General features: G+C 54.4%; 1 protein-coding gene across 1 annotated transcript in view; it reads right to left on the bottom strand.

Moving 5' to 3' along the window:
• Positions 1-16,959, bottom strand: part of USP5 (ubiquitin specific peptidase 5) — a 122,266-nt gene that overhangs the window by 1,782 nt on the left and 103,525 nt on the right. The window contains 4 exon segments of the mRNA XM_075348291.1: positions 1,008-1,164; positions 1,798-1,943; positions 3,150-3,293; positions 4,749-4,940. Of these exon segments, the coding sequence (XP_075204406.1) occupies positions 1,008-1,164; positions 1,798-1,943; positions 3,150-3,293; positions 4,749-4,940 (639 nt within the window).

Consider the following 16,959-nt stretch of genomic DNA (forward strand, 5'->3'; position numbering starts at 1 on the left):
AGGAGAAAAAAAAATAAATAAATACAAAACATAAAATAACATCCCCATTATGTGATTATGTGTCACCCACAGAGGAGACCTGAATGTAGAGGCCGGTGACAAGAAGCATCTGCATAGAAAATGCGTTCAGAGACCCTGCGCCTAAGGCTGGTCATGCACGTCAAATGGCCATTCCCCTGACCCCTCATACATGTGCATGCTGGGCATGGCCGAGCATGCAGGTGATCTCAATGGGGAGACAGGAGAAAGTTGCTGCCAGCTGCCCTATCAAAATAAAAGCGACCTTCTCCGGATCCTTCTCTCCCACGAGTCGGTGAGGAATCCTGCAGATTTCTGGGAGCGGCTCTGCGATGGCTTCGCTCCATTCATGGTGTATGGGACGGTGGCTCTGCCATCTCCAGCAGTCCTGTGCACAATGAATGTAGCGGAGGTAGACAATGTAATGTCAGCACCGGTGGAGCCGTGCAGCAGTCAGCAGCTTATCACATAAGGTTGTCGTTCTAGTTTTCTCAGATCCTCTCACATCTCTGCTTGCTGTCGCTGTAGGACACTTCATATTTCACTGCTCCGGTCATTACACGTCTGCATTTTATTACGTCAGGCCCCTCGGTGTTTGTTACATAAACAGCTCAGATTTTTTTCAGCTGGAAATAAATATTGAAGGTTCTCATTGATTGTCAGCAGAGGTCTTCAAGAGTTAAATTTGTGAAATTCATTGAACTTTTTTTGTTTGTGCAACTTTTCATTACACAATGTAGAAGTTATTGGCTGACGCTGGAATATCCCTTTAAGAGGCGTCTACCAATGATAGAATACAAATAGAAATGGAGATATATTCAGGTTGAAAATCCATTATCAAGGGGCACGAGCCACCGGGACGGATTCTCCTTCCATCAGCCGAGAGGCACCAAGTGCTGAAGGAGAATAATGGGGGCGCTCACCCTGCAGAAGCCCCCGTGCCTCTCCCTGTATTTAGCGCCTCGCCTGCTCACGTGTCAAATACTTACGCCCATTCCCATCTTTGACCCGAGGTCCGGCAGCGGGGAGGCTCTCTGACACGGATTCTGCCGCCGATCGTCCTTCTGACAGGTCCATGGCCGCCTCCGCGTCTAGGTCATCGATGTGAGAGAAGATCCAGTCCACGGCTCGCTCCAGACTGTTGTTCTATAAGGGTTAGAAATCAAGTTATTGGGGTTTACCCCCTCACATGATGAGATACCCTCCCCAGTTTATCCCCTTCCCAATGGATTACCTATATATAACTCTCACGTCAGGTGCTGGTGTATTTTCTGAGCCATCTCCACAAATGGCAGGTGGCGGCTGTGTTATACAGCCAGCACCTGCCTCAATCAGCAGTGATCAGAGCTAGATCCAATCACTGCTGTGAATTCCTTAAATACCATGATCAATCTTGATAGCGCCATTTAAGGAGCACAATCTGGGTTGCGATTGTGGGGGGCTAAAGGATTTCCAGATTAAGGCCCCCATGGCTGCTCAGTTCTCTATAGCAGACCACCATTTTACCTATATGCTGCAATATTATAGTAATGAATCATATAGAAGGCTTAAGGGACTAAAAAATAAAAGTAAAAAATAACTAAATGTCAAACAGCAAATCAAAACACCACAATCTCTGTTTTTCGGAATGTCACATGTCCAAAAATGCAATAAAAGGCAATCGTAAGGATCCAAAATGACGTTAATAAAAGTGTCAGCTCTCTGTACAAGAAACTAGCCCTCACCGAGCTCTATGGAAGGAAAAATAAAGAGCATACAGGTCTCAGGTGGAGAACTCACCGTAGAGCGGAGCGCCCGCACTGCTTGGTCCTGGGAGAAGCCCATGGAAATAATGGTGGCTATGTGCTCCTCAGACGGGGGGTCTCCTCCTGTGGGGACTGAGGGTGGAGCGCTGACCCCGGATAATACTAAAGGATGAGCAAAGTCTGCGGAGAGAAGGAAGCAGCATGGTGAGATTATTACAGGTGCCCCCCCTATCCTGGCGCTCTGAGGTCTGTGCAGGCTTTTTTTTGGATCTGGAAGTCTAGAACCATTTTCCCGTTCATCGATAACGGAGAGCTTGAAAATAAGGAATAAAGTGCAAAAAATATGAAGGTGCAGAACTTTCCATCATATCGTCATTAACGGGTTAAAACCCATCTGATGTGATGTGATGGAATATCAGCAGGATAAGCCTCCGCTTTATAATATGTGGGGGGGGGGGGGGGGCAACGTCTGGGACCCCGAAAAATCTCAAGAGTCCCGGAGGTGCAGCACTGGTTTACCTCCTGCAATGACGTCCCGTGACTCCCGCTGTGCAGGGGCACTGCAGCAGAGCACTTGGCCTGGGGAGGGGGGGTGGTCTGTGCAGGGGCCACATACACTAATCAACACCCGTGCCCCATTTATTTTCTGGAACACCTCTTTAAGCCTACCTTTAGGTCCCAGTTTTTTATGCTTTTTTTAGGTGCACTTTGTTGCCCTAAACTTCATGCAATTCCTTCCCCAGCAAAGTCTATGAGAATTCAGAAGGTTGTGCGGACGCTGCTTCTTTTTTTCCTTGCAGTTTTGGTTGCAGAAAAAAGCAGCAGCGTGTCACTTCTTTCTGACTTTTTGACATGCGTTTTTCCATTAAGTAAAAAAAAAAAAAAAAGCCACATATGCAAAAACGCACCAAAAAATATGTAAAAAACGCATGCATTTTTTTAATGCAGTTTCTGGCCAAAAGGTGAGGTTTTCGCCGAGGAATTAAAACTGTAGAGTGCGCACATAGCCTAAGGCTTTGTGGCCATGGGACTCTGTACCTGCGGATTTTTCAGTGGAAGACCTGCAGGTTTATCTGGATTTTCTAGATAAAATCGGCAGGTTTTAGCATGTACAGACACTCCCCATGTTATCCTATGGGACATGGGGAGTGCTGTGTCCATGCTGCGGAATATGCTGCGGAGATCCCGGCCCTCCACTATGGAGATAGAGGCCGGCACTTCCGCAGGTAAGTCGCATGGATGTCCGCAGGTTTTCCACAGATATTTCGCTGGAATCCTGCAGCTATGTATAGCTGCAGATTCCAGGGATCAGCTGCGGGAAACCTGCGGATATATCTGTAGATGCGATCTCCCGTGGGCACATAGCCGTATAGTGCCACTTATTACCTGGGTCGTCCATGTGTGACATCACCCATGTCATGGCAGCTTCTGCGCCGCTGTTGCCGGTGTAGTAGACGGCTTTGCGGCACGCTTCGGTCGGGAATCCCATCTCCACCAGCTGCGTGACCACCGACTCGTCCAGCATGGGAGCTGTGCCGACAGGGAGAGGCAGGGGAGTGAATTGAGAAGAGCCAGCATGTGAATTTCTACAAATAATGGGGTTCAGAGACCTCCCCCAAAGGGAAAGAGCAAGGGGAAAACAAAAAAGAGGAGACAGAGGAAGAAATCCCAGGAGCAGGGAGCCCAGAGGCCGACCCTCCTCCCCCGAAACAGTCACACATGTCATGCACGGCCGTCCGCACCTCCGGTAACAGGCACTGGAGCCCCCCCATAGGACACCGGACTGTGGGGGGACAGCGGCTGCTCTCCTTCTCCGAGGTTCTAGCTGACTGCTTGCTCTGAGCATCTTGGGATTAGCACAAATTTTCCAAACAGAACCACAAGTATCTGGAGCTGCAATACCACTCAACAAACTTAACGGAGGGTGGCGCTGTGTCTATAGGAAAATAAGCATGGCTTTCTAACCCTGGACAACCCCTTTAATACAAGCCAAACTGTAAACTTGCAGAAACTGCCTCTGTGCCTGCGGGTGGCTGGAATAAAAAAAAAAAAAAAAAAAAAACAAACCCAAAAACGAAGCAGCGGCTCCGTTACAATGTGTCCGGATCTTATACAGAGGGAATATGGATTTTAAGGGGATTATTTTAATTTATTATATATAGAATATTTAGATTTAATTTACTTATTTATTTTTTTAAAGAAAATTCCTGCAACAGACCCAGTAGCCTCTTGTGGAGACCGGCAGGACCACTCCCTGCAAAAGAGAAGGGTCCAAAGCGCCAGCAATCGCCCACTCAGAAGGGGCACATGGCCGCCAGATGGCTTTGCTATCTATAAAGCTAAAAAGGTTCTTCTGTTCTTCCATTTCCCAAAGCTTTACTTGCTGTCAGTGAATGGAAACATTGCTCATGTCCACGACATCTTTTTGGATGTGCAGCTATGTGATGCTACTCCGGTGGCCACAAATGGTGCTTTGCTTACTCTGCTGCGATGGTGGTGGTGATTTACCCAAGTGACCACTGCAGCCAATCGGCCCCTGAGATGATCAAGGAGGGGATGGCACGAGACTGTGACTGGCTGCATTGCTCAATCCGGGCAGAATGCACATGACAAATGTAGGCCAAAGGCAAGAGAACGCTTATGTAAAGTAACGCCTTAAAGGGGTATTCCGGTGCCGCTAACTTCCACATTCATTAAAAACAGACGGGTGCGCGGCATCCGTAGAAGTACCATTCCGACTTGTGACTGGAGCCAGAATACCCCTTTTAAGCCTAATATTTGTTGATTCTGTAATCCCCCTTTAAATTTTAGTTACACAAAATATAATGTGAGATGCGGCAGAATTATCTGGAAATTGACATTACAGCCATAAAGAGGGGCGCTGCTCGGAGAAGGACGTACAACGGAGGAGCAGTGCCGGACCCCCGACGTCACACATCCGCTCACCCGACATTCACATGTCCCACAAGAGTCAGAAACACTAACATGTCGGAGAGGAGAAGTGAGGGGAGCAGTACGAGTCGTCATCATCGTTGCCATAGAAACCAAGGCTACCTTTGGGCTCATCTGGGGTCACCAACGGGGGAGCCACATCCGGGAGCTCTTCTTCATCCCCTTGCAGACCCCCGCCCCGAAACTGAGACAGGTCCAGCTCCTCCGGGACATCGATGGAGACGTCTGCGGAAAGTCAGATGCAGAGAAGATGAAAGCGAGCCGGGGGAAACGTAACGTTACCTCCCGCAGTGCGGCAGCCACCAGGACTGAAGGGGTTAAGAGGACTTTTAGACCCTTCTAAAAAGCCAATTTTAACTTTTGCTCTTCCTTGTAGGAGCTGGGACTTTTTATCTTTATGTCCATGGATGCAGGCTCTTTTGCTTTTTTATATTATCTCTCTATGTTTTTAATTTGGCAAAAGGGGACTAGTCAAAGTTATGTATATACATATACATACATACATATATATATATAAGAAAATGAAAATCATTTAAAGAAAGAAAATAGAAAAAAATATAGATCTATCTATATCTCTAATATATATATATATAAATGGCGCTATAATAATAAATAATAATAATAATAATATATATATATATATATTATATATATATATATATATATATATATATCTCACTAATATATATATATATATATATATATATATACTAGAAGGTGGCCCGATTCTACGCATCGGGTATTCTAGAATTTACGTATTGTGTAGTTCATGTATGATTTTTGTTATATATATATATAGATGTTGTTGTGTGTAGTTACTAAGTGTTTGTGTAGGGCGCTGTACATGTCGCGGGGGGTGAGAGCGGTGTTGTATGTGTGTTGCGTTGTTTGTGGAGCGCTGTGTGTCTGTAGCGTTGTGTGTGTGTGTTGTGCGGTTTGTGTGGGTGTGGTGTGTTTTGGGGGGAGGTATGTTTTGAGCAATGTGTGTGTTGTGCAGTATGTGCGTATATTTGTGTGTGCAGCGTTGTCTGTGTGTGTGGGTGTCTGCGTAGGGCGTTGTTTGTGATTCCTAGTGTGTGTGTGTTGTGCAGTGCGCGTGTGTGTGTGTGTTGGGGGGAGGTGTGCACCTCCCATCGTGCTCCATCCCCCATGCTGCGCACCCCCCATCGTGCTGCATCCCTCATGCTGCGCACTCCCAAACGTGCTCCATCCGCCATGCTGCGCACTCCCAAACGTGGTCCATCCGCCATGCTGCGCACTCCCAAACGTGCTCCATCCGCCATACTGCGCACTCCCCATCGTGCTGCATCCCCCATGCTGCGCACTCCCAAACGTGCTCCATCCGCCATGCTGCGCACTCCCCATCGTGCTCTATCCGCCATGCTGCACACTCCCAAACGTGCTCCACCCGCCATGCTGCGCACTCCCAAACGTGCTCCATCCGCCATGCTGCGCACTCCCAAACGTGGTCCATCCGCCATGCTGCGCACTCCCAAACGTGCTCCATCCGCCATGCTGCGCACTCCCAAACGTGCTCCATCCGCCATACTGCGCACTCCCCATCGTGCACCATCCGGCATGCTGCGCACTCCCAAACGTGCTCCATCCGCCATGCTGCGCACTCCCAAACGTGCTCCATCCGCCATGCTGCGCACTCCCAAACGTGCTCCATCCGCCATGCTGCGCACTCCCAAACGTGCTCCATCCGCCATGCTGCGCACTCCCAAACGTGCTCCATCCGCCATGCTGCGCACTCCCAAACGTGCTCCATCCGCCATACTGCGCACTCCCAAACGTGCTCCATCCGCCATACTGCGCACTCCCCATCGTGCACCATCCGGCATGCTGTGCACTCCCAAACGTGCTCCATCCGTCATGCTGCGCACTCCCAAACGTGGTCCATCCGCCATGCTGCGCACTCCCAAACGTGCTCCATCCGCCATACTGCGCACTCCCCATCGTGCTGCATCCCCCATGCTGCGCACTCCCAAACGTGCTCCATCCGCCATGCTGCGCACTCCCAAACGTGGTCCATCCGCCATGCTGCGCACTCCCAAACGTGCTCCATCCGCCATACTGCGCACTCCCCATCGTGCTGCATCCCCCATGCTGCGCACTCCCAAACGTGCTCCATCCGCCATGCTGCGCACTCCCCATCGTGCTCTATCCGCCATGCTGCACACTCCCAAACGTGCTCCATCCGCCATGCTGCGCACTCCCAAACGTGCTCCATCCGCCATGCTGCGCACCCCCTATCATGCTCCATCCGCCATGCTGCGCACTCCCAAACGTGCTCCACCCGCCATGCTGCGCACTCCCAAACGTGCTCCATCCGCCATGCTGCGCACTCCCAAACGTGCTCCATCCGCCATGCTGCGCACTCCCAAACGTGCTCCATCCGCCATGCTGCGCACTCCCAAACGTGCTCCATCCGCCATACTGCGCACTCCCCATCGTGCACCATCCGGCATGCTGCGCACTCCCAAACGTGCTCCATCCGCCATGCTGCGCACTCCCAAACGTGCTCCATCCGCCATGCTGCGCACTCCCAAACGTGCTCCATCCGCCATGCTGCGCACTCCCAAACGTGCTCCATCCGCCATGCTGCGCACTCCCAAACGTGCTCCATCCGCCATGCTGCGCACTCCCAAACGTGGTCCATCCGCCATGCTGCGCACTCCCAAACGTGCTCCATCCGCCATACTGCGCACTCCCCATCGTGCTGCATCCCCCATGCTGCGCACTCCCAAACGTGCTCCATCCGCCATGCTGCGCACTCCCCATCGTGCTCTATCCGCCATGCTGCACACTCCCAAACGTGCTCCATCCGCCATGCTGCGCACTCCCAAACGTGCTCCATCCGCCATGCTGCGCACCCCCTATCATGCTCCATCCGCCATGCTGCGCACTCCCAAACGTGCTCCACCCGCCATGCTGCGCACTCACAAAACGTGCTCCATCCGCCATGCTGCGCACTCCCAAACGTGCTCCATCTGCCATGCTGCGCACTCCCAAACGTGGTCCATCCGCCATGCTGCGCACTCCCAAACGTGGTCCATCCGCCATGCTGCGCACTCCCAAACGTGCTCCATCCGCCATGCTGCGCACTCCCAAACGTGCTCCATCCGCCATACTGCGCACTCCCCATCGTGCACCATCCGGCATGCTGCGCACTCCCAAACGTGCTCCATCCGCCATGCTGCGCACTCCCAAACGTGCTCCATCCGCCATGCTGCGCACTCCCAAACGTGCTCCATCCGCCATGCTGCGCACTCCCAAACGTGCTCCATCCGCCATGCTGCGCACTCCCAAACGTGCTCCATCCGCCATGCTGCGCACTCCCAAACGTGCTCCATCCGCCATGCTGCGCACTCCCAAACGTGCTCCATCCGCCATACTGCGCACTCCCAAACGTGCTCCATCCGCCATACTGCGCACTCCCAAACGTGCTCCATCCGCCATACTGCGCACTCCCCATCGTGCACCATCCGGCATGCTGCGCACTCCCAAACGTGCTCCATCCGTCATGCTGCGCACTCCCAAACGTGCTCCATCCGTCATGCTGCGCACTCCCAAACGTGCTCCATCCGCCATGCTGCGCACTCCCAAACGTGCTCCATCCGCCATGCTGCGCACCCCCCATCATGCTCCATCCGCTTGGGAGTGCGCAGCATGCCGGATGGTGCACGATGGGGAGTGCGCAGTATGGCGGATGGAGCACGTTTGGGAGTGCGCAGTATGGCGGATGGAGCACGTTTGGGAGTGCGCAGCATGGCGGATGGACCACGTTTGGGAGTGCGCAGCATGGCGGATGGACCACGTTTGGGAGTGCGCAGCATGGCGGATGGAATACGTTTGGGAGTGCGCAGCATGGGGGATGCAGCACGATGGGGAGTGCGCAGTATGGCGGATGGAGCACGTTTGCTCAGCCTCTCTCCTTCCAGCCTCCCTCAGCATCAGCCTCCCCCTCCCAGCCTTCCCCAAGATCAGCCTCTCTGCTCCCAGCCTCCTCCAGCACGCCGTGCTCCTCTGCCGACACTCACCCACACCCGATCGCATCCACTCACCCACACAACCGATCGCATCCACTCACCCACACAACCGATCGCATCCACTCACACACACAGACACTGACGATATTGCACATACGCGCTGATACTCACAACATCCGGGGATATCACATGCTTCTGGCCATGTGATCCTCCCGCAGGTCCTGGAAGCTCACAGCACAATATCGCCGCCGAGAAGCAAGCGATATCCCAGGATGTTGTGAGTATTTGGATGCGATGTGATGTGTGAGGTGTGTGTGAGTGTGATCTGATTTGTGTGTGTGTGTGCTGTTATGTGTGTGCTGTTATGTGTGTGCTGTTATGTTATGTATGTTCCGCAGCTGCAGGACCTTGATGTGTGGATGCGATGTGATGTGTGTGTGAGGTGTGTGTGAGAGTGAGTGGGAGCCGGTGTACACTGGTAACTATGATACACATCGGGTAACTAAGGGACCTTAGTTACCCGATGTGTATAATGGTTACCAGCTTTCACGGCCTCCGTTAAGATCCCAGCATCGCAAGGTTATGTCTGGCGCTGCCGGGATCCTGACGGAGCCGGTGTAGAAGCAAGTGATATCCCAGCATGTTGTGAGTGTGTGGATGTGATGTGTGAGGTGTGTGTGAGAGTGAGTGTGATGTGATGTGTGTGTACTCACCTGGGAATCGGAGCCCCGTGTCGGTTGGGCCAGAGCGAGCGTGTATTGCGTGAGGGGGGCGGGGCCTACAGAGAGCCGGGGCGAGAGGCCAATCCGTGTGGGGGGGCGGGGCCATGGCGAACCCAGCGGCCAATCAGCTTTGTGTCACCGTAAGGACATGTCACGGTGACACAATTTTGGAGCATGACAGACAGACAGACAGAATAAGGCAATTATATATATACTAGAAGGTGGCCCGATTCTACGCATCGGGTATTCTAGAATTTACGTATTGTGTAGTTCATGTATGATTTTTGTTATATATATATATATATATATATATATATATATATATAGAGAGATGTTGTTGTCTGTAGTTACCAAGTGTTTGTGTAGGCGCTGTACATGTTCTGGGTGTTGTTTGGGTGTGACGGGGGGTGAGAGCGGTGTTGTATGTGTGTTGCGTTGTTTGTGGAGCGCTGTGTGTCTGTAGCGTTGTGTGTGTGTTGCGCGGTTTGTGTGTGTGTGGTGTGTTTTGGGGGGAGGTATGTTTTGAGCAATGTGTGTGTTGTGCGGTATGTGCGTATATTTGTGTGTGCCGCGGTGTTTGTGTGTGCAGCGTTGTCTGTGTGTGCAGCGTTGTCTGTATGTGTGGGTGTCTGTGTAGGGCAGTTGTTTGTGGTTCCCAGTGTGTGTGTGTGTGTGTGTGGTGTGTTGTGCAGTGCGCGCGCGCGTGTGTGTGTGTGTGTGTGTGTGTGTGTGCATCAGCCTCTCTTCTCTCAGCCTACCTCTCCCAGCCTCCCTCCTCCCAGCCTCCCTCAGCATCAGCCTCCCTCTCCCAGCCTCCCCAGCATCAGCCTCCGCCAGCATCAGCCTCTCTCCTTCCAGCCTCCTCCAGCATCAGCCTCCCTCTCCCAGCCTTCCCAGGATCAGCCTCTCTCCTCCCAGCCTCCGTCCTCCCAGCCTTCCCCAGCATCAGCTTTCCCCTCCCAGCCTCCCTCAGCATCAGCCTTCCCCAGCATCAGCCTCTCTCCTCCCAGCCTCAGCCTCTCTCCTTCCAGCCTCCCCCAGCATCAGCCTCTCTCCTTCCAGCTTCCCTCAGCATCAGCCTCCCCTTCCCAGCCTTCCCTAGGATCAGCCTCTCTCCTCCCAGCCTCCTTCCTCCCAGCCTCCCTCAGCATCAGCCTTCTGCTCCCAGTCTCCCCCAGCATCAGCCTCCCCATGCATCAGCCTCCACCAGCATCAGCCTCTCTCCTTCCAGCCTCCCCCAGCATCAGCCTCCCCTTCCCAGCCTTCCCCAGGATCAGCCTCTCTCCTCCCAGCCTCCTTCCTCCCAGCCTCCCTCTCCCAGCCTCCCTCAGCATCAGCCTTCCGCTCCCAGTCTCCCCCAGCATCAGCCTCCCCAAGCATCAGCCTCCACCAGCATCAGCCTCTCTCCTTCCAGCCTCCCCCAGCATCAGCCTCTCTCCTTCCAGCCTCCCTCAGCATCAGCCTCCCGTTCCCAGTCTTCCCCAGGATCAGCCTCTCTCCTCCCAGCCTCCTTCCTCCCAGCCTCCCTCAGCATCAGCCTTCCCCTCCCAGTCTCCCCCAGCATCAGCCTCCCCAAGCATCAGCCTCCACCAGCATTAGCCTCTCTCCTTCCAGCCTCCCCCAGCATCAGCCTCCCCATGCATCAGCCTCTCTCCTTCCAGCCTCTCTCCTTCCAGCCTCCCCCAGCATCAGCCTCCCCTTCCCAGCCTTCCCCAGGATCAGCCTCTCTCCTCCCAGCCTCCTTCCTCCCAGCCTCCCTCTCCCAGCCTCCCTCAGCATCAGCCTTCCGCTCCCAGCCTCCCCAAGCATCAGCCTCCACCAGCATCAGCCTCCCTCGTCCCAGCCTCCCCCACCATCAGCCTCTCTCCTCCCAGCCTTCCCCATGATCAGCCTCTCTGCTCCCAGCCTCCTCCAGCACGCCGTGCTCCTCTGCCAACACTCACACACCCGATCGCATCCACTCACACACACCCGATCGCATCCACTCACACACACCCGATCGCATCCACTCACACACACCCGATCGCATCCACTCACACACACCCGATCGCATCCACTCACACACACCCGATCGCATCCACTCACACACACCCGATCGCATACACTCACACACACCCGATCGCATACACTCACACACACAGACACTGACGATATCGCACATACGCGCTTATACTCACAACATCCGGGGATATCACATGCTTCTGGCCATGTGATCCTCCGGCAGGTCCTGGAAGATCACAACAGCACAGTATCGAGGCCGAGAAGCAAGCGATATCCCAGGATGTTGTGAGTATGTGGATGCGATGTGATGTGTGTGTGTGTGAGTGTGATCTGATTTGTGTGTGTGTGTGTGTGTGTGTGTGTGTGTGTGTGTGTGTGCTGTTATGTGTCTGTATTTTCCGCAGCTGCAGGACCTTGATGTGTGGATGCGATGTGATGTGTGTGTGATGTGTGTGAGCCGGTGTACACTGGTAACTATGATACACATCGGGTAACTAAGGGACCTTAGTTACCCGATGTGTATAATGGTTACCAGCTTTCACGGCCTCCGTGAAGATCCCAGCATCGCAAGGTTATGTCTGGCGCTGCTGGGATCCTGACGGAGCCGGTGTAGAAGCAAGCGATATCCCAGCATGTTGTGATGTGTGAGGTGTGTGTGAGAGTGAGTGTGATCTGATGTGTGTGTGTGTACTCACCTGGGAATCGGGGCTCCGTGTCAGTTGGGCCAGAGCGAGCGTGGATTGCGTGAGGGGGGCGGGGCCTGCAGAGAGCCGGGGCGAGAGGCCAATCCGTGTGGGGGGGCGGGGCCATGGCGAGCCCAGCGGCCAATCAGCTTTGTGTCACCGTAAGGACACAATTTCGGAGCATGACAGACAGACAGACAGACAGACAGACAGACAGACAGACAGACAGACAGACAGACAGACAGACAGACAGACAGACAGACAGACAGACAGACAGACAGACAGACAGACAGACAGACAGAATAAGGCAATTATATATATAGACTAGAAGGTGGCCCGATTCTACGCATCGGGTATTCTAGAATTTACGTATTGTGTAGTTCATGTATGATTTTTGTTATATATATATATATATATATATATATATATATATATATATAGAGAGATGTTGTTGTGTGTAGTTACCAAGTGTTTGTGTAGGCGCTGTACATGTTCTGGGTGTTGTCTGGGTGTGGCGGGGGGTGAGAGCGGTGTTGTATGTGTGTTGCGTTGTTTGTGGAGCGCTGTGTGTCTGTAGCGTTGTGTGTGTGTGTTGCGCGGTTTGTGTGTGTGGTGTGTTTTGGGGGGAGGTATGTTTTGTGCAATGTGTGTGTTGTGCGGTATGTGCGTATATTTGTGTGTGCCGCGGTGTTTGTGTGTTGGGTGTTGTGTGTGTGCAGCGTTGTCTGTGTGTGTGGGTGTCTGTGTAGGGCAGTTGTTTGTGGTTCCCAGTGTGTGTGTGTGTGTGTGGTGTGTTGTGCAGTGCGCGTGTGTGTGTGTGTGTGTGTGCGCGCATCAGCCTCTCTTCTCTCAGCCTACCTCTCCCAGCCTCCCTCCTCCCAGCCTCCCTCAGCATCAGCCTCCCTCTCCCAGCCTCCCCAAGCATCAGCCTCCACCAGCATCAGCCTCTCTCCTTCCAGCCTCCCCCAGCATCAGCCTCCGCCAGCATCAGCCTCTCTCCTTCCAGCCTCCTCCAGCATCAGCCTCCCTCTCCCAGCCTTCCCCAGGATCAGCCTCTCTCCTCCCAGCCTCCGTCCTCCCAGCCTTCCCCAGCATCAGCTTTCCCCTCCCAGCCTCCCTCAGCATCAGCCTTCCCCAGCATCAGCCTCTCTCCTCCCAGACTCAGCCTCTCTCCTTCCAGCCTCCCCCAGCATCAGCCTCTCTCCTTCCAGCTTCCCTCAGCATCAGCCTCCCCTTCCCAGCCTTCCCCAGGATCAGCCTCTCTCCTCCCAGCCTCCTTCCTCCCAGCCTCCCCCTCCCAGCCTCCCTCAGCATCAGCCTTCCGCTCCCAGTCTCCCCCAGCATCAGCCTCCCCAAGCATCAGCCTCCACCAGCATCAGCCTCTCTCCTTCCAGCCTCCCTCAGCATCAGCCTCCCGTTCCCAGCCTTCCCCAGGATCAGCCTCTCTCCTCCCAGCCTCCTTCCTCCCAGCCTCCCTCAGCATTAGCCTTCCCCTCCCAGTCTCCCCCAGCATCAGCCTCCCCAAGCATCAGCCTCCACCAGCATTAGCCTCCACCAGCATTAGCCTCTCTCCTTCCAGCCTCCCCCAGCATCAGCCTCCCCAAGCATCAGCCTCCACCAGCATCAGCCTCCCTCGTCCCAGCCTCCCCCTCCCAGCCTCCCCCCTCCCAGCCTTCCCCATGATCAGCCTCTCTGCTCCCAGCCTCCTCCAGCACGCCGTGCTCCTTTGCCGACACTCACACACCCGATCGCATCCACTCACACACACCCGATCGCATCCACTCACACACACCCGATCGCATCCACTCACACACACCCGATCGCATCCACTCACACACACCCGATCGCATCCACTCACACACACCCGATCGCATCCACTCACACACACCCGATCGCATCCACTCACACACACAGACACTGACGATATCGCACATACGCGCTTATACTCACAACATCCGGAGGTATCACATGCTTCTGGCCATGTGATCCTCCCGCAGGTCCTGGAAGCTAACAGCACAGTACCGCCGCCGAGAAGCAAGCGATATCCCAGGATGTTGTGAGTATTTGGATGCGATGTGATGTGTGTGTGTGATCTGATTTGTGTGTGTGTATGTGTGTGCTGTTATGTGTGTGTGTGTATGTGTGTGCTGTTATGTGTGTGCTGTTATGTGTGTGCTGTTATGTGTGTGCTGTTATGTGTGTGCTGTTATGTGTGTGCTGTTATGTGTGTGCTGTTATGTGTGTGCTGTTATGTGTGTGCTGTTATGTGTGTGCTGTTATGTGTGTGCTGTTATGTGTGTGCTGTTATGTGTCTGTATTTTCCGGCGCTGCAGGACCTTGATGTGTGGATGCGATGTGATGTGTGTGTGAGGTGTGTGTGAGAGTGAGTGTGAGCCGGTGTACACTGGTAACTATGATACACATCGGGTAACTAAGGGACCTTAGTTACCCGATGTGTATAATGGTTACCAGCTTTCACGGCCTCCGTCAAGATCCCAGCATCGCAAGGTTATGTCTGGCGCTGCCGGGATCCTGACGGAGCCGGTGTAGAAGCAAGCGATATCCCAGCATGTTGTGATGTGTAAGGTGTGTGTGAGAGTGAGTGTGAGAGTGAGTGTGATCTGATGTGTGTGTGTACTCACCTGGGAGTCGCGGCTCCGTGTCAGTTGGGCCAGAGCGAGCGTGCATTGCGTGAGGGGGGCGGGGCCTGCAGAGAGCCGGGGCGAGAGGCCAATCCGTGTGGGGGGGCGGGGCCATGGCGAGCCCAGCGGCCAATCAGCTTTGTGTCACCGTAAGGACACAATTTCGGAGCATGACAGACAGACAGATAGACAGACAGACAGACAGACAGAATAAGGCAATTATATATATAGATATATATATATATATATATATATATATATATATATATATATATATGTTGTGTGTAGTTACCAAGTGTTTGTGTAGGGGCTGTACATGTTCTGGGTGTTGTCTGGGTGTGGCGGGGGGTGAGAGCGGTGTTTGTGTGTTGCGTTGTTTGTGGAGCGCTGTGTGTCTGTAGCATTGTGTGCGTGTTGCGCGGTTTGTGTGTGTGTGGTGTGTTTTGGGGGGAGGTATGTTTTGTGCAATGTGTGTGTTGTGCGGTATGTGCGTATATTTGTGTGTGCCGCGATGTTTGTGTGTTGGGTGTTGTGTGTGTGCAGCGTTGTCTGTGTGTGTGGGTGTCTGTGTAGGGCAGTTGTTTGTGGTTCCCAGTGTGTGTGTGTGTGTGGTGTGTGGTGTGTTGTGCAGTGCGCACGTGTGTGTGTGTGTTGGGGGGAGGTGCGCACTCCCCATCGTGCTCCATCCCCCATGCAGCGCACTCCCCATCGTGCTCCATCCCCCATGCTGCGCACCCCCCATCGTGCTCCATCTCCCATGCTGCGCACTCCCAAACGTGCTCCATCCGCCATGCTGCGCACTCCCAAACGTGCTCCATCCGCCATGCTGCGCACTCCCAAACGTGCTCCATCCGCCATGCTGCGCACTCCCAAACGTGCTCCATCCGCCATGCTGCGCACTCCCAAACGTGCTCCATCCGCCATGCTGCGCACTCCCAAACGTGCTCCATCCGCCATGCTGCGCACTCCCAAACGTGCTCCATCCGCCATGCTGCGCACTCCCAAACGTGCTCCATCCGCCATGCTGCGCACTCCCAAACGTGCTCCATCCGCCATGCTGCGCACTTCCAAACGTGCTCCATCCGCCATGCTGCGCACTCCCAAACGTGCTCCATCCGCCATGCTGCGCACTCCCAAACGTGCTCCATCCGCCATGCTGCGCACTCCCAAACGTGCTCCATCCCCCATTGTGCTCCATCCCCATGCTGCACCAGCATCAGCCTCTCTCCTCCCAGCATCAGCCTCTCTCCTCCCAGCATCAGCCTCTCTCCTCCCAGCATCAGCCTCTCTCCTCCCAGCATCAGCCTCTCTCCTCCCAGCATCAGCCTCTCTCCTCCCAGCATCAGCCTCTCTCCTCCCAGCATCAGCCTCTCTCCTCCCAGCATCAGCCTCTCTCCTCCCAGCATCAGCCTCTCTCCTCCCAGCATCAGCCTCTCTCCTCCCAGCATCAGCCTCTCTGTCCCCAGCATCAGCCTCTCTGTCCCCAGCATCAGCCTCTCTGTCCCCAGCATCAGCCTCTCTGTCCCCAGCATCAGCCTCTCTGTCCCCAGCATCAGCCTCTCTGTCCCCAGCATCAGCCTCTCTGTCCCCAGCATCAGCCTCTCTGTCCCCAGCATCAGCCTCTCTGTCCCCAGCATCAGCCTCTCTGTCCCCAGCATCAGCCTCTCTCCTCCCAGCATCAGCCTCTCTCCTCCCAGCATCAGCCTCTCTCCTCCCAGCATCAGCCTCTCTCCTCCCAGCATCAGCCTCTCTCCTCCCAGCATCAGCCTCTCTCCTCCCAGCATCAGCCTCTCTCCTCCCAGCATCAGCCTCTCTCCTCCCAGCATCAGCCTCTCTCCTCCCAGCATCAGCCTCTCTCCTCCCAGCATCAGCCTTTTCTGTCCCCAGCATCAGCCTTTTCTGTCCCCAGCATCAGCCTCTCTCCTCCCAGCCTACCCCAGCCTCAGCCTCCCCCAGCATCAGCCTCTCTCCTTCCAGCATCAGCCTCTCTCTTCCCAGCCTACCCCAGCCTCAGCCTCCCCCAGCATCAGCCTCTCTCCTCCCAGCCTACCCCAGCCTCAGCCTCCCCCAGCATCAGCCTCTCTCCTCCCAGCATCAGCCTCTCTCTTCCCAGCCTACCCCAGCCTCAGCCTCCCCCAGCATCAGCCTCTCTCCTCCCAGCATCAGCCTCTCTCCTCCCAGCCTCCCCCAGCATCAGCCTCTCT

This window comes from Anomaloglossus baeobatrachus, chromosome 5 (assembly GCF_048569485.1).
Source record: "Anomaloglossus baeobatrachus isolate aAnoBae1 chromosome 5, aAnoBae1.hap1, whole genome shotgun sequence".
Classification (NCBI taxonomy): Eukaryota; Metazoa; Chordata; class Amphibia; order Anura; family Aromobatidae; genus Anomaloglossus; species Anomaloglossus baeobatrachus.